The sequence below is a fragment of the Esox lucius genome, chromosome 21 (genome assembly GCF_011004845.1).
Source record: "Esox lucius isolate fEsoLuc1 chromosome 21, fEsoLuc1.pri, whole genome shotgun sequence".
Lineage (NCBI taxonomy): Eukaryota > Metazoa > Chordata > Actinopteri > Esociformes > Esocidae > Esox > Esox lucius.
Window position 1 is genome coordinate 32153866 of NC_047589.1, and position 15948 is coordinate 32169813.

At 42.9% G+C, this 15948-nt stretch overlaps 1 protein-coding gene across 3 annotated transcripts; it reads left to right on the forward strand.

Moving 5' to 3' along the window:
- The first annotated feature begins 816 nt into the window (after positions 1-816).
- On the forward strand, positions 817-15368 carry kpna1 (karyopherin alpha 1 (importin alpha 5)). 3 transcript variants are annotated; one of them, XM_034289405.1, is made up of 15 exons: positions 817-906; positions 3039-3172; positions 3912-4025; positions 4394-4493; positions 5366-5422; positions 6286-6380; positions 6491-6622; positions 7600-7688; positions 9108-9207; positions 9417-9580; positions 10390-10468; positions 11014-11139; positions 11599-11726; positions 11806-11981; positions 13196-15368. In XM_034289405.1, exons 2-15 carry the CDS (start codon positions 3047-3049, stop codon positions 13381-13383), a joined length of 1674 nt encoding a protein of 557 aa, XP_034145296.1. In that variant the 5' UTR covers positions 817-906; positions 3039-3046; the 3' UTR covers positions 13384-15368. The 3 variants fall into 3 exon arrangements, with proteins under 3 accessions (XP_034145296.1, XP_034145298.1, XP_034145297.1); XM_034289406.1 differs by having other exon boundaries at positions 846-906; positions 3012-3172; positions 13196-13383; XM_034289407.1 differs by lacking the exon at positions 5366-5422 and having other exon boundaries at positions 13196-13383.
- The last annotated feature ends 580 nt before the right edge of the window (positions 15369-15948 follow it).

Consider the following 15948-nt stretch of genomic DNA (forward strand, 5'->3'; position numbering starts at 1 on the left):
TTTTACAGCAAATATGCGAACTGTATAGACTAGTTAAATGCTGAGCTCTTAATATTTGAAAGCATGTGATTTGCAGTTTCATTAGGCTTCATGTAGCCCATTGAAAAATATATTTTTTGTTCCTTTTTGGCTGCATGCTGATATGGCTTTTTTCCAATCAAGTAAATTTACTGTTTTATTTTATACATTCTATAAGCAAAATGTTGTTTACAATGGTGAGCATCTGATTTTCTTGGCAGCCGATAGTGTACTGGAAATGTTTTACTGTTTTGTTATTGCATACAATGAATAATAAGCTAATAACATAGGGATACTTATTTGAGTGTATACATTTTGGCTAAAAGACTGATAGATAGATAAGTAGACTATGTGAAATTATGGTTACTTCCCTCATCCTTTCATATTGTTATTAAAAACAAACTAGCCTTCATTAAAATGCTATATGGCTTGGATATATTTTTAATGAGATGAAAATTCTATTATGAATACTCACCATACATAATCACACAATTTATGGATTTTGTTTGAATTATGACAAAGAAAATGAATGAAGCGAATTTGTAGTGCTCAGAGATTTCCATCAGCTCCACTCCGCTCACCTGGCTGTTGCCACTTTATATAATATTTCTTATGATCTTTATTTAGTGTGTGACTGTCCATCCTCAGATGGACAAAAAAAAGATGGGCGGGTTCAAACGTGAACCCCGCCCCGAACTGCACACTGCAGTCAGGGGTACTTGGTTGCGTTTATCAGAACCGAATGGTATGAGGCGCCCTCTTTCTGCTGTTAGTTGTAACTACGGCTTTGACCGCGGAGGCATGTTGCACATGCGCAGTTTCACCAAACACCGGCGGCTTCTGTGGAAGTGGTGGCCTAACGAAGTGGGGGACAACCCAATTTGACAGGTCAGTGACATTTTCCTTTAAAAAAAAATAATACAGAAACCTATTTTATATATAGTATTAAATTATGGGACCCAAATGTGCCATACCAGGAAAGTTCATTTATAACGTAGATTAGTAGAATAATGTAGATACCGTTCGCAAACCACGACGTTCCGTTTGTATATTTCATTGCTCTCTGGTCATAGCTAACGAGTTAGCCTGCTGATTGCTAGCCATGCTTTGTGATAACTGTGTTTTACTCCACCACACATTCTGTTGGTTTCCTTATTGTCTCCGTGCCATCTTTATTAACTGATGACGCGTGTTAGCTCAAAATAACTTCCCAACTACAGGTGTAACTAACTAGCAAAACTAGATGTGGCTACAGACAGTATGCCTGGGGCGTTAGCGTTGTCAGTACTGTACGATTGTCCTGTGTTTACATGTTGGCCAGCTAGCCCGCTACGCTGTTCTTATACTGTGCCAAGGTCCTTCGCAGCCAGTTTTATACTAGGCAGTTAACTTTAACGATGAGCAACGAGAGCTGGCGATGCCCTGGCTAAGTGGGATCACTAACAGACCTGTATCTTCTTGATTAATTTAGTCAAATCTCGGATAACATGTTATTTGGCAATTTGCATGTTTATAGTAAGTAAGTCTAGCTAGTTGAATGTGTGTGTCTGTAGATTTCACCCAGTGGTCTCAAACCCATTCTTGCAACTAAAACAAACAAATGTAACATTTATAGAGAAAAATAGAAAATGCTACTGAATCACAAATAGAGACATTCTTATTTTGTCCCATGCTTGTGTTTCCCATGGCCTACTGTTAGGACAGGAAGTTCTGCAGTCCTTTGTCAGCATGTCTGGCCAAATAAAGTGTAATAAGCAGCTACATAGGTTGAATTTTAAGGTTAAATAAAATGTTATATATTTTCCCCAAAATGTAAGTTGAATTCTTTCAGGTTTTGAATACATTGATTCTGTTTTTAACTCTCAATGACAATTATTAATGGATAATAAAACAGTTCTTCTGGGGTTAAAATAGTTTTTAGATCTTAAAGAAAAACGTTACTATTGGTGTTTTTATTGATAGGGTTAGGGACATTACTGACAGCTAGACTGCTGTAGGTTGTGTGACTTGATAAGAATCTGATCTTTGCTGTGGAAATGCTTATATTTGACCAGTTTACAAAACAGTATACATACAGGAGACCGCTATGACAGGAGACTGAGCTGCAAGTGAGTTGCACATTTAGTATGGAGATGCTATAGTGTCTGTATCTGCCTGCTTGTAGCCTTTAGGATGTATAGTTATCGATATCTGTAGCCTTTAGTATTCTATAGTGTCTGTATCTAAATGACAGTCTGTGTCTATTGGATGATATTGTGTCTGTATCTGTAGGATGGTCTGTATCTACAGGATGGTATTGTGTCTGTATCTGTAGGACAGTATCTAAAGGATGGTCTATGTTTTCTGGATTTTATCATGTCTGTATCTGCAGGATGGTATAGTGTCTGTATCTACAGGATGGTATTGTGTCTGTATCTACAGGATGGTAGAGTGTCTGTATCTACAGGATGGTAGAGTGTCTGTATCTACAGGATGGTATAGTGTCTGTATCTACAGGATGGTATAGTGTCTGTATCTACAGGATGGTAGAGTGTCTGTATCTACAGGATGGTAGAGTGTCTGTATCTACAGGATGGTAGAGTGTCTGTATCTACAGGATGGTAGAGTGTCTGTATCTACAGGATGGTAGAGTGTCTGTATCTACAGGATGGTAGAGTGTCTGTATCTACAGGATGGTAGAGTGTCTGTATCTACAGGATGGTAGAGTGTCTGTATCTACAGGATGGTAGAGTGTCTGTATCTACAGGATGGTATAGTGTCTGTATCTACAGGATGGTATAGTGTCTGTATCTACAGGATGGTATAGTGTCTGTATCTACAGGATGGTATAGTGTCTGTATCTACAGGATGGTATAGTGTCTGTATCTACAGGATGGTATAGTGTCTGTATCTACAGGATGGTATAGTGTCTGTATCTACAGGATGCTATAGTGTCTGTATCTACAGGATGCTATAGTGTCTGACTGTATCTGAAGAATGGTGTGTATCTACAGGATGGTATTGTGTCTGTGTGTCTGTAGCTTCCAGGATGAGCCAGTTAAAGGAAAATGCACGGCTCAAGAGCTACAAGAACAAGTCACTGAACACAGATGAGATGAGGAGGAGGAGGGAGGAGGAAGGCCTACAGCTACGCAAACAGAAGAAAGATGAACAGGTGAGTCAAGGGTGGACAGAGACATCATCAGAGAGGAGGTGGGAGAGAGAGAGTGTTGGGGGAGAGAGAGAGTGTTGGGGGAGAGAGAGTGTTGGGAGAGAGAGAGAGTGTTGGGAGAGAGAGAGAGTGTTGGGAGAGAGAGAGAGTGTTGGGAGAGAGAGAGAGTGTTGGGAGAGAGAGAGTGTTGTAGAGTTTTTCTGTAAGATATAAGCAGTGTCATATGACTTCCAAATAGTGTAATTTCACGTCTAAACAGTGTGGTAGAGGTTCTAAACAGTGTGGTAGAGGTTCTAAACAGTGTGGTAGAGGTTCTAAACAGTGTGGTAGAGGTTCTAAACAGTGTGGTAGAGGTTCTAAACAGTGTGGTAGAAGGTCTAAACAGTGTGGTAGAGGTTCTAAACAGTGTGGTAGAGGGTCTAAGCAGTGTGGTAGAGGGTCTAAGCAGTGTGGTAGAGGTTCTAAACAGTGTGGTAGAGGGTCTAAACAGTGTGGTAGAGGGTCTAAACAGTGTTGGGAGAGGTTCTAAACAGTGTTGGGAGAGGTTCTAAACAGTGTTGGGAGAGGTTCTAAACAGTGTGGTAGAGGTTCTAAACAGTGTGGGAGAGGGTCTAAACAGTGTTGGGAGAGGTTCTAAACAGTGTGGGAGAGGTTCTAAACAGTGTTGGGAGAGGTTCTAAACAGTGTGGTAGAGGTTCTAAACAGAGTGGTAGAGGTTCTAAACAGTTTAGTATTGTTGCAGTTGTTCAAGCGGAGGAATGTGACAACAGTGGAAGAGGTTGGAGCTGTGGAGGAGGATGGGATGGGAGACAGCACCAACCTGGAGTCCCAGGTCTACAACATGGACCAGCTAGTGGTGAGACACTCATACAATTTGTTTTTTATCCTTATGGTGACATAAAACATTTACACAGAAATCCATGTTTCCGATGCATAACCTTACTCTAACCTTAGTCACCTATCATTTTTCCCTGAACCTAACCTAGCCATACACCCCAACACTAACCCTACACCTAACTGGTAATGCTCAAAGGTGAAAGTAACCCAAATTCTAAGACTATGCCCAAAAGTTTTTCCCTAAACATTACCCATGTCAGGTCCCTACATGAACACACAAACCTGTATTACACACACACACACACACACACACACACACACACATACAGCGGTTTTACTATACTTTTGTCCAAAAAAATTACTAACCCTGTGTATGATTTTATCCAGGGTGGTGTGATCTCAGAAGACATGACTCAGATGATATTCTCCAGTTCTCCAGAACAGCACCTGATAGGCACGCAGCGCTTCAGGAAACTTCTATCTAAAGGTGAGTTCAACACCCATCTACAATGAATCTGCAACTGCTAGCGCAGTGGTCAGTTTACTACAGAATAGTCAAATACAGGCTACCGAGTGTTTCTAGTAGAGTCGAAAGGTGCAGAAAACACTTGTGCATTTGGATTCGTTAACCTGGTAACCATCTCCCCTTAAAGAGGTAACTAAAATGTTTATCTGTAATTTTGTTTAGAGCAACAGGTCACAAGATGTAGACCACATTTTTATAAAATCACTTGTTACTTCGAATATATTTATTATTTACAAACATTACACTGTATCCTCAGTTGTTTATGGTGTAATTGGGGAAATACACTCACCTAAAGGATTATTAGGAACACCATACAAATACTGTGTTTGACCCCTTTCGCCTTCAGAACTGCCTTAATTCTACGTGGCATTGATTCAACAAGGTGCTGAAAGAATTCTTTAGAAATGTTTTGTGGGATGCACATCCAGGGCACAAAGCTCCCGTTCCACCACATCCCAAAGATGCTCTATTGGGTTGAGATCTGGTGACTGTGGGGACCATTTCAGTACAGTGAACTCATTGTTATGTTCAAGAAACCAATTTGAAATGATTCGAGCTTTGTGACATGGTGCATTATCCTGCTGGAAGTAGCCATCAAAGGATGGGTACATGGTGGTCATAAAGGGATGGACATGGTCAGAAACAATGCTCAGGTAGGCCGTGGCATTTAAACAATGCCCAATTGGCACTAAGGGGCCTAAAGTGTGCCAAGAAAACATCCCCCACACCATTACACCACCACCAGCCTGCACAGTGGTAACAAGGCATGATGGATCCATGTTCTCATTCTGTTTACGCCAAATTCTGACTCTACCATCTGAATGTGTCAACAGAAATCGAGACTCATCAGACCAGGCAACATTCTTCCAGTCTTCAACTGTCCAATTTTGGTGAGCTCGTGCAAATTGTAGCCTCTTTTTCCTATTTGTAGTGGAGATGAGTGGTACCCGGTGGGGTCTTCTGCTGTTGTAGCCCATCCGCCTCATGGTTGTGCGTGTTGTGGCTTCACAAATGCTTTGCTGCATACCTTGGTTGTAACGAGTGGTTATTTCAGTCAAAGTTGCTCTTCTATCAGCTTGAATCAGTCGGCCCATTCTCCTCTGACCTCTAGCATCAACAAGGCATTTTCGCCCCCAGGACTGCCGCATACTGGATGTTTTTCCCTTTTCACACCATTCTTTGTAAACCCTAGAAATGGTTGTGCGTGAAAATCCCAGTAACTGAGCAGATTGTGAAATACTCAGACCGGCCCGTCTGGCACCAACAACCATGCCATGCTCAAAATTGCTTAAATCACCTTTCTTTCCCATTCTGACATTCAGTTTGGAGTTCAGGAGATTGTCTTGACCAGGATCACACCCCTAAATGCATTGAAGCAACTGCCATGTGATTGGTTGATTAGATAATTGCATTCATGAGAAATTGAACAGGTGTTCCTAATAATCCTTTAGGTGAGTGTATTTTGGCTATTAAAAAATCTGATGGTAATGGTCGTTTACATCCTATCTCCATCAAAGTCCCGAAAAAGGAACAGTTCTCACGGCAACAAGTTTATTGCTTAAATAATTAATAATTTTTTTCTTCATTGGACATTCGTTGCATTCTGCTAACGGACTCCTATCAGAAACACGGCTGTTTTGCAGATACTTAATTAACTAGTCAGATTAGCTTGTTTAACCAGTCGTAATACCTGTTATAACCATCCTTAACAGCTGTTCTAAAACCAGTATGTAATGTTGACTGTCTTAAACAGAGCCAAACCCCCCCATTGATGAGGTCATTGCCAGCCCAGGAGTAGTTGATCGCTTTGTTGAGTTCCTGAAGAGAAGGGAAAACTGCACATTACAGGTACACGCCCCAAAACACTGCGCCATGTGGTTACAGAGCATTACAAGTGAACACGATGATGATGGTGTTAATGGTGATGGCAGTGATGTTGACAATTATGGTGTGTGTAGTTTGAGGCAGCGTGGGTGCTGACCAACATTGCGTCGGGGACATCACATCAGACCCGTGTGGTGATCCAGGCTGGCGCTGTCCCCATCTTCATTGAGATGCTGACCTCTGACTTTGAGGATGTTCAGGAACAGGTAGGTGTAAGAACACATTCATCCTGGAATAACTGTCAGTTAAATTATTTCTCCTGTCTTGGTGTCTGTCCAGTCAGATTACAGGTCTTGGTGTCTGTCCAGTCAGATTACAGGTCTTGGTGTCTGTCCAGTCAGATTACAGGTCTTGGTGTCTGTCCAGTCAGATTACAGGTCTTGGTGTCTGTCCAGTCAGATTACAGGTCTTGGTGTCTGTCCAGTCAGATTACAAGTCTTGGTGTCTGTCCAGTCAGATTACAGGTCTTGGTGTCTGTCCAGTCAGATTACAGGTCTTGGTGTCTGTCCAGTCAGATTACAAGTCTTGGTGTCTGTCCAGTCAGATTACAGGTCTTGGTGTCTGTCCAGTCAGATTACAGGTCTTGGTGTCTGTCCAGTCAGATTACAGGTCTTGGTGTCTGTCCAGTCAGATTACAGGTCTTGGTGTCTGTCCAGTCAGATTACAAGTCTTGGTGTCTGTCCAGTCAGATTACAAGTCTTGGTGTCTGTCCAGTCAGATTACAGGTCTTGGTGTCTGTCCAGTCAGATTACCGGTCTTGACATCTTTGCAGTCATATTACCTGATAAATCTTTGATGTTCTTACTGTTGGAAGCTGTATTTTTGTATGTTTTATGTTTTATGGGGAGCATACTTGTGTCAAAACATGAACACACAATTCACGAGACACACACATTCTCCAAGGAAGTATTCCTCTATCGTCCTTTTGAATTGCCCTAGAGGCACCAATTCATTCATTTAAATGGATCTTTGAATTTATACATGTGTGGTGCCGAAAAACTACCTGATCTACCTAACGTGGTGGAGATTACAGGGATCTCTAGTGTTAACATCCCGAGACAATGTTTGATAGCTTGTATCAGGTGCTGATATCCGTCCAGTCAGTCATTTAATATGACTACAGTATGCTGAGGACATGATAAACTCTGTTGAACTGAGGTGTGCTGTCTAAATGCCTCTGCAGGCAGTGTGGGCCCTGGGGAACATAGCAGGAGACAGCACAGAGTGTAGAGACTATGTAGTGGACTGCAACATCCTCCCTTCTCTAATACAGTAAGTACTGCAACATCCTCCCTTCTCTAATACAGTAAGTACTGCAACATCCTCCCTTCTCTAATACAGTAAGTACTGCAACATTCTCCCTTCTCTAATACAGTAAGTACTGCAACATCCTCCCTTCTCTAATACAGTAAGTACTGCAACATCCTCCCTTCTCTAATACAGTAAGTACTGCAACATTCTCCCTTCTCTAATACAGTAAGTACTGCAACATCCTCCCTTCTCTAATACAGTAAGTACTGCAACATCCTCCCTTCTCTAATACAGTAAGTACTGCAACATCCTCCCTTCTCTAATACAGTAAGTACTGCAACATTCTCCCTTCTCTAATACAGTAAGTACTGCAACCTTCTCCCTTCTCTAATACAGTAAGTACTGCAACATCCTCCCTTCTCTAATACAGTAAGTACTGCAACCTTCTCCCTTCTCTAATACAGTAAGTACTGCAACATCCTCCCTTCTCTAATACAGTAAGTACTGCAACATCCTCCCTTCTCTAATACAGTAAGTACTGCAACATCCTCCCTTCTCTAATACAGTAAGTACTACAACATTCTCCCTTCTGTAGTACAGTAAGTACTGCAACATTCTCCCTTCTCTAATACAGTAAGTACTACAACATTCTCCCTTCTCTAGTACCGTAGGTACTGCAACATTTTCCCTTCTCTAGTACAGCAGGTACTGCAACATTCTCCCTTCTCTAGTACAGCAGGTACTGCAACATTTTCCCTTCTCTTGTACAGTAAGTCCTGCTGTATCCTCCTTTCTCCAGAATGTTCAGGAGGGTAGATCTCCAGGGACTGGGTGTTGGTTATAACCTTCAGGAGGGTAGATCTCCAGGAACAGGGTTTTGGTTATAACCTTCAGGAGGGTAGATCTCCAGGGACAGGGTTTTGGTTATAACCTTCAGGAGGGTAGATCTCCAGGGACTGGGTGTTGGTTATAACCTTCAGGAGGGTAGATCTCCAGGGACAGGGTTTTGGTTATAACCTTCAGGAGGGTAGATCTCCAGGGACAGGGTTTTGGTTATAACCTTTAGGAGGGTAGATCTCCAGGGACAGGGTTTTGGTTATAACTTTCAGGAGGATAGATCTCCAGGGACAGGGTTTTGGTTATATCCTACAGGAGGGTAGATCTCCAGGGACAGGGTTTTGGTTATAACTTTCAGGAGGGTAGATCTCCAGGGACAGGGTTTTGGTTATAACTTTCAGGAGGGTAGATCTCCAGGGACAGGGTTTTGGTTATAACCTTCAGGAGGGTAGATCTCCAGGGACAGGGTTTTGGTTATAACCTTCAGGAGGGTAGATCTCCAGGGACAGGGTTTTGGTTATAACCTTCAGGAGGGTAGATCTCCAGGAGTGTCAGGTTGTGTTAAGTTGTTGTGTGTTAAGGTATATGTTGTGTATGTCTCAGGTTGCTGGCCAAACAGAACCGTCTGACAATGATGAGGAATGCAGTGTGGGCTCTGTCCAATCTGTGTAGAGGGAAGAACCCGCCCCCAGACTTCACCAAGGTAACACGACACTTGGCACATCACAAAGGTAACACGACACTTGGCACATCACCAAGGTAACACGACACGTTTCACATCACCAAGGTAACACGACACGTTTCACACCACCAAGGTAACACAGCATATGTCACCAAGTTAACATCAAAACTAAAGTACGACATTACCTAGGTGACAGCTTGACTGTGGCATTGCCTTCTGTCCGTCCTCAGGTGTCTCCCTGTCTGAGTGTTTTGTCCTGGCTGCTGTTTGTCAATGATACAGACATCCTGGCTGACGCCTGCTGGGCCCTGTCCTACCTGTCAGATGGACCCAACGACAAGATCCAAGCTGTCATTGACTCTGGAGTCTGTCATAGGCTGGTAGCACTACTGCTGTAAGACTTTTAATATATTAAACCATGGTGTCAATTACTGCAGTAAGACCTTCAATATATTAAACCATGGTGTTAATTACTGCTGTAAGACGTTTAATATATTAAACCATGGTGGTAATTACTGCTGTAAGACCTTGAATATATTAAACAATGGTGTTAATTACTGCTGTAAGACCTTGAATATATTAAACCATGGTGGTAATTACTGCTGTTAGACTCTGACTATAAGTTGCTCTTTTTGTTTCAGCCACTCTGACTGAGTTGCTCTTTCGGTTTCAACCACTCTGACTATAAGTTGGTCTTTCTGTTTCAGCCACTCTAAGTTGCTCTTTCTGTTTCAGCCGCTCTGACTAAGTTGTTCTTTCTGTTTCAGCCACTCTGACTATAAGTTGGTCTTTCTGTTTCAGCCACTCTGACTATAAGTTGGTCTTTCTGTTTCAGCCACTCTGACTATAAGTTGGTCTTTCTGTTTCAGCCACTCTGACTATAAGTTGGTCTTTCTGTTTCAGCCACTCTGACTATAAGTTGGTCTTTCTGTTTCAGCCGCTCTGACTAAGTTGCTCTTTCTGTTTCAGCCACGCTGACTATAAGTTGGTCTTTCTGTTTCAGCCACTCTGACTATAAGTTGGTCTTTCTGTTTCAGCCACTCTGACTAAGTTGTTCTTTCTGTTTCGGCCGCTCTGTCTAAGTTGCCCTTTCTGTTTCAGCCACTCTGACTATAAGTTGGTCTTTCTGTTTCAGCCACGCTGACTATAAGTTGGTCTTTCTGTTTCAGCCACTCTGACTATAAGTTGGTCTTTCTGTTTCAGCCACTCTGACTATAAGGTGGTCTCTCCTGCTCTGAGAGCTGTGGGGAACATTGTGACAGGAGATGACTTGCAGACACAGGTAAAACACCTACAGGAACCTGTGTTTGTAGTGATCCTGTGTAGCTGCGTTGATAGACAATGGTCCCCCTTCCAAGGGAGTGGATTCTTTTCTCACAGGGGACCAGTATGAAATGTTATCTAGATAAGAGCATCTACTTAATGACCTGCATATTAAACGTAACTAGTCTGATTACTTTGTTTTGCTCTGTAAGCTTAGTGTCTTGTTTCCCTTGTTGTGGGATCAAAAACAGTCTTTGTCAAATATTTTACATTATTTAAATGTTTGATTAGTATTAGCAGCCCTAGAATAGTAATCTAAAAGTGTCTCTAGATGTGTTGGCTGACCTCAGTTATGGGATGTGTGTGTGTCAGGTGGGTATATGACAGTGTTGTTTCTGATTCTGAGTGATCAGATGTCTACAGTGTATACATCTGCTACCGTGTTTGCTACCAATACAATTTTAAACGCCTATTTCAGTATAGTTATTATTCATAGAATGTCAGCGTGGTGATGTGACAGGTGTGTTACTATGGTGATTTGACCGGTGTGTTCCTGTGCTCCAGGTGATTCTGAACTGCTCTGCGCTGCAATCTCTTCTCCAGCTCCTCAGCTCCCCTAAGGAGTCCATCAAGAAGGAGGCCTGCTGGACCATCTCCAATATCACAGCAGGAAACAGAGCACAGATACAGGTAGGGCTGAGTGTGGCGGGGCTGATGGAAACAGAGCACAGATACAGGTAGGGCTGAGTGTGGCGGGGCTGATGGAAACAGAGCACAGATACAAGTAGGGCTGAGTGTGGCGGGGATGATGGAAACAGAGCACAGATACAGGTAGGGCTGAGTGTGGCGGGGCTGATGGAAACAGAGCACAGATACAAGTAGGGCTGAGTGTGGCGGGGATGATGGAAACAGAGCACAGATACAGGTAGGGCTGAGTGTGGCGGGGATGATGGAAATTTGACTTTCTGAGACCTAAACAGGGTTCATCAGACAATGTCAACTTCAGAAGGAAATATTTCTGGGTATCATGACAGGATGTTGTGAATGAACTGCTTTAGCATTGTCCCATTAACATTTGCAAGGTGTAAAACAGATTAGTGCAGGCAGCCCGCTAACCTGACCTCTAACCATTGACCTGTCTGTGTCCAGATGGTTTTGGACGCTGGCCTGCTACCCCCCCTTATCAACATCCTGCAGACCGCAGAGTTTCGAACCAGGAAGGAGGCGGCCTGGGCCATCACCAATGCTACTTCAGGAGGCTCCGCAGAACAGATCAGGTACCACTAACGCCTGACCCTAACACTGACCCCCAACCTCCATGGCTGAACTCTGACCCTGATTGTGTTCCTGTTGCAGGCAGCTGGTGGATCTGGGCTGTATCAAGCCCCTGTGTGACCTACTGACGGTGCTAGACAGTAAGATCATCCAGGTGTCTCTGAACGGACTGGAGAACATCCTGAGACTGGGAGAGCTGGAGGCCAAGAGAGGGGCAGGGGTCAACCCTTACTGTGCATGTATAGAGGAGGCATATGGTAAACACACACACAGCCAATAAAAGGCAGGGGTCAACCCTTACTGCGCATGTATAGCTCTGGAATATTCTTTTACCACTGCACCTTTTTCTTTCCTTTCCAAAAAGGTTGAGTGAGGAACAGAAGGGTTTAAATTAAAAGACCACTGCAAATTGAGCGCTTCTGTTCCTCACTGAAAACTTTCCATGTCAACTTTTTTAGGAAAGGAATGGAAAAACAATTCTGGAGCTGTATAGGGGAGGCATTAATTGGAAGGTTCTATGTAACAGGTTTGGGGTTAACTAGCACGTTCTATGTAACAGGTTTGGGGTTACCTAGCAGGTTCTATGTAACAGGTTTGGGGTTAACTAGCACATTCTATGTAACAGGTTTGGGGTTACCTAGCAGGTTCTATGTAACAGGTTTGGGGTTAACTACCAGGGATTATATTATAGGGTTAGGGTTAACTAGCAGGTTTTATGTAACAGGGTTAGTGTTAACTAGCAGGTTCTATGTAACAGGTTTGCGGTTAACTAGCAGATTCTATGTAACAGGTTTGGGGTTAACTAGCATGTTCTATGTAACAGGTTTGGGTTACCTAGCAGATTCTATGTAACAGGTTTGGGGTTAACTAGCAGGTTTTATATTATAGGGTTAGGGTTAACTAGCAGGTTCTATGTAACATGTTTGGGGTTAACTAGCAGGATCTATGTAACAGGTTTGGGGTTAACTAGCAGGTTCTATGTAACAGGTTTGGGGTTAACTAGCAGGATCTATGTAACAGGTTTGGGGTTACCTAGCAGGTTCTATGTAACAGGTTTGGGGTTAACTAGCAGGTTCTATGTAACAGGTTTGGGGTTAACTAGCAGGATCTATGTAACAGGTTTGGGGTTAACTAGCAGCATCTATGTAACAGGGTTAGTGTTAACTAGCAGGTTCTATGTAACAGGTTTGGGGTTAACTAGCAGGATCTATGTAACAGGTTTGGGGTTAACTAGCAGGTTCTATGTAACAGGTTTGGGGTTAACTAGCAGGTTCTATGTAACAGGTTTGGGGTTAACTAGCAGGATCTATGTAACAGGTTTGGGGTTAACTAGCAGCATCTATGTAACAGGGTTAGTGTTAACTAGCAGGTTCTAGGTAACAGGTTTGGCGTTAATTGGAAGGATCTATATAACAGGGTTAGGATCAGCGAGCAGGTCCTGTCTTTATAAAATCTGGTATTGTCCTTCCAGGTCTGGACAAGCTGGAGTTCCTACAGGGTCATGAGAACCAGGAGATCTACCAGAAGGCGTTTGACCTGATCGAGCGTTACTTCAGCCCAGACGATGAAGACCCAGCCCTGGCCCCTGACGTAGACCTCCAGAAGCAGCAGTTTCTCTTCCAGCAGTGTGACGCGCCAATGGATGGCTTCCAGCTATAAGGCACCCCTCCCTGATCTCTTACCACCAGAGAAAGTCATGTAATAATCATCGTGATTAAAGTGTGATAGAGACCTGCGTGGTGCAGTCCAGATGGACAATTCTCTCTCTGATTTTGGGCTCCACTCTGTGGTCCCACAGCACAACTTCCTCAACCAGCACCACCACCCCCAATCCATCTCAACCCAGCTCCCTTCAATCCTGATGCCCATTTGATTACATCCACCTGGACTGTGTGACTGCATGATTGATCTGGAAGGTGATTGGTCACTGGACTCTGGGCCCTGTAGATTCCCAGTCCCACCCCCAGAAGGCACCTCTACGAACCCGCCTCGTCTTTCTAAAGCCATTGATTGGTCGGCATTAATTGACTTGTGTACACGGAGCGGTGTTGAGGGGTAGAGGCTGTTTTGTTCTCCCTCCCCTCCTCCCATCATGCATTCCTTCCTTTGCAGGCTCCACCCCCTAGAGTTTGGGCTGGCTCCTGCCTCTGGTGTGACACACACAACCCCATTGAACCATGGGAATTGGAGTCTTCCCTCGCACTGAGACATTGACAGACTACAAGACAGATGACTGTTGAGCCTGGCACTGACCTGGAGACTGACTGTCGAGTTGAAAAACCATGAGAACCCAGATTCCATTTCCTTTGACAGCACTTTAACTTCATTCAGATAGAACAGATAGAAATTCTCTCAAAAGTTCTCCAAGAGTGTAGGTACTGAAAAGTACATCCTGATTGACAAAAAAATAGAATGGCAAAATGTACATTGCAGGAATGCCATAATCAGGAAATGGACTTCAAACGTAAAAAAAACAGGGTAATCCTTGGAAAAAAATAAAGAATAATTCTCTCAAACTTTTTCATTTATTAGTGACAGCTTTGTCCCCTCAGGAAGTGTGAAGATGTATGTTCTGCTTCTGGTGTTCCCTGTTCTTTAAAACCACAATGCACCTCTTCTCTGCTAGAACATAGGTGACAGTGAGACTAACTACATTATCTGTGACTGGCCCCTTCAGAAGCCTTCAGTCTCAGGAACATTGACTGTTGATGACTGAGCTGAACGTTTGGCTTCCTACGTGTTTTGATTTTCTGTTTGACCATGCCAGAACCTGACACACAGACTGCTACATTTTTAGAAGACAGCTCAACTAAGAAATATGTCTGAAACGTTATCCTGCTTAAACACATTTGGATTTTATTTGGCAAAGTGGCAGGTAGACTATCTGCATCCAAGGTTTCATCATCTTTGTTCACAAATCAAACTGGACAAGATTCACTAAACAAATTCAAATTAAACTTGCAAAATACTGGTGATTTTATTAGTTAAAAAACCAGAAAGATTGTTAACCAAATTCTCCCATATTTTGTTCATTTAGTCAGATTCCCTGAGAAGCTTCTCTCAGCCAGCTTCCTGTCCTGTGCATTATAAATGCTGTTTCATCAACTTCTGTGGCTGTCAGTCTTATTGAGGTCACAACATGACCTACATTCACATCAGGCTACAGATAGGACAGCCGGACAGTCATTCCAGCGTTACCAAGGTGTTCAGGAAAGTCATGTTTTATAATAATGGTGTAGGTTCTGAAACAGTCAAACCTCCATCGGGTTTCCAGAGAACACTGAAGTAAAGCTTTTACTCTGAGGCAGCCTAGAGAAGAGAATGCATGTACTGAGCTAAGAATATATTAAAACAACTAACCCTAACACAGCTTTATAAAAGCAAAACTCCACAAGCAGCCTCTACTGTACTCAAGAAGTTATCATTTGGAATGATGTTACATTATTTAAAACCCTCAGCAGAATTCGACTCATAACCAGCTACTTACAAATAATTGGGTAAAACCACCATGGAAGGTGGTTTGTTTTATTTTTATATTTACCAGAAATGAGTGATTTAATCATTCCCCAACATTTCACTTTTGTGGTATTTAGGGAGCTGACTCCTGCCACCCCCCTGGGTAATAAAACTTATCTGCAAATATGCTGTTGAAATCCAAGTAAGTTTTTGACTACCAAGTAAGAAAGTTTGTTTTGGTCCTTAAGGACAAGTTTACTATCTCTGGGAGGAAGGTCAGGGTGACTTCACCCCCCAACCCCCCGCGTGGATATCCCTTTTGGTTTAGGGTGAACATCCCTCCCAAAAGTGGAGAAGGATATACACTCACTCTAAAGGATTATTAGGAACACCATACTAATACTGTGTTTGACCCCCTTTCGCCTTAAGAACTGAATTAATTCAACATGGCATTGATTCAACAAGGTGCTGAAAGCATTTTTTAGAAATGTTGGCCCATATTGATAGGATAGCATCTTGCAGTTGATGCAGATTTGTGGGATGCACATCCAGGGCACGAAGCTCCCGTTCCACCACATCCCAAAGATGCTCTATTGGGTTGAGATCTGGTGACTGTGGGGGCCATTTCAGTATTGTGAACTCATTGTCATGTTCAAGAAACCAATTTGAAATGATTCGAGCTTTTTGACATGGTGCATTATCCTGCTGGAAGTAGCCATCAGAGGATGGGTACATGGTGGTCATAAAGGGATGGACATGGTCAGAAAC

What these genes read in the sequence shown, in the direction of transcription:
- kpna1 (XM_034289405.1), top strand. Translation starts at nt 3,047, where the DNA reads ATGAGCCAGTTAAAGGAAAATGCACGGCTCAAGAGCTACAAGAACAAG. An exon ending in AACAGAAGAAAGATGAACAG is followed by an intron (nt 3,173 to 3,911) that starts GTGAGTCAAGGG and finishes GTATTGTTGCAG; the next exon opens with TTGTTCAAGCGGAGGAATGT. An exon ending in ATGTATAGAGGAGGCATATG is followed by an intron (nt 11,982 to 13,195) that starts GTAAACACACAC and finishes TTGTCCTTCCAG; the next exon opens with GTCTGGACAAGCTGGAGTTC.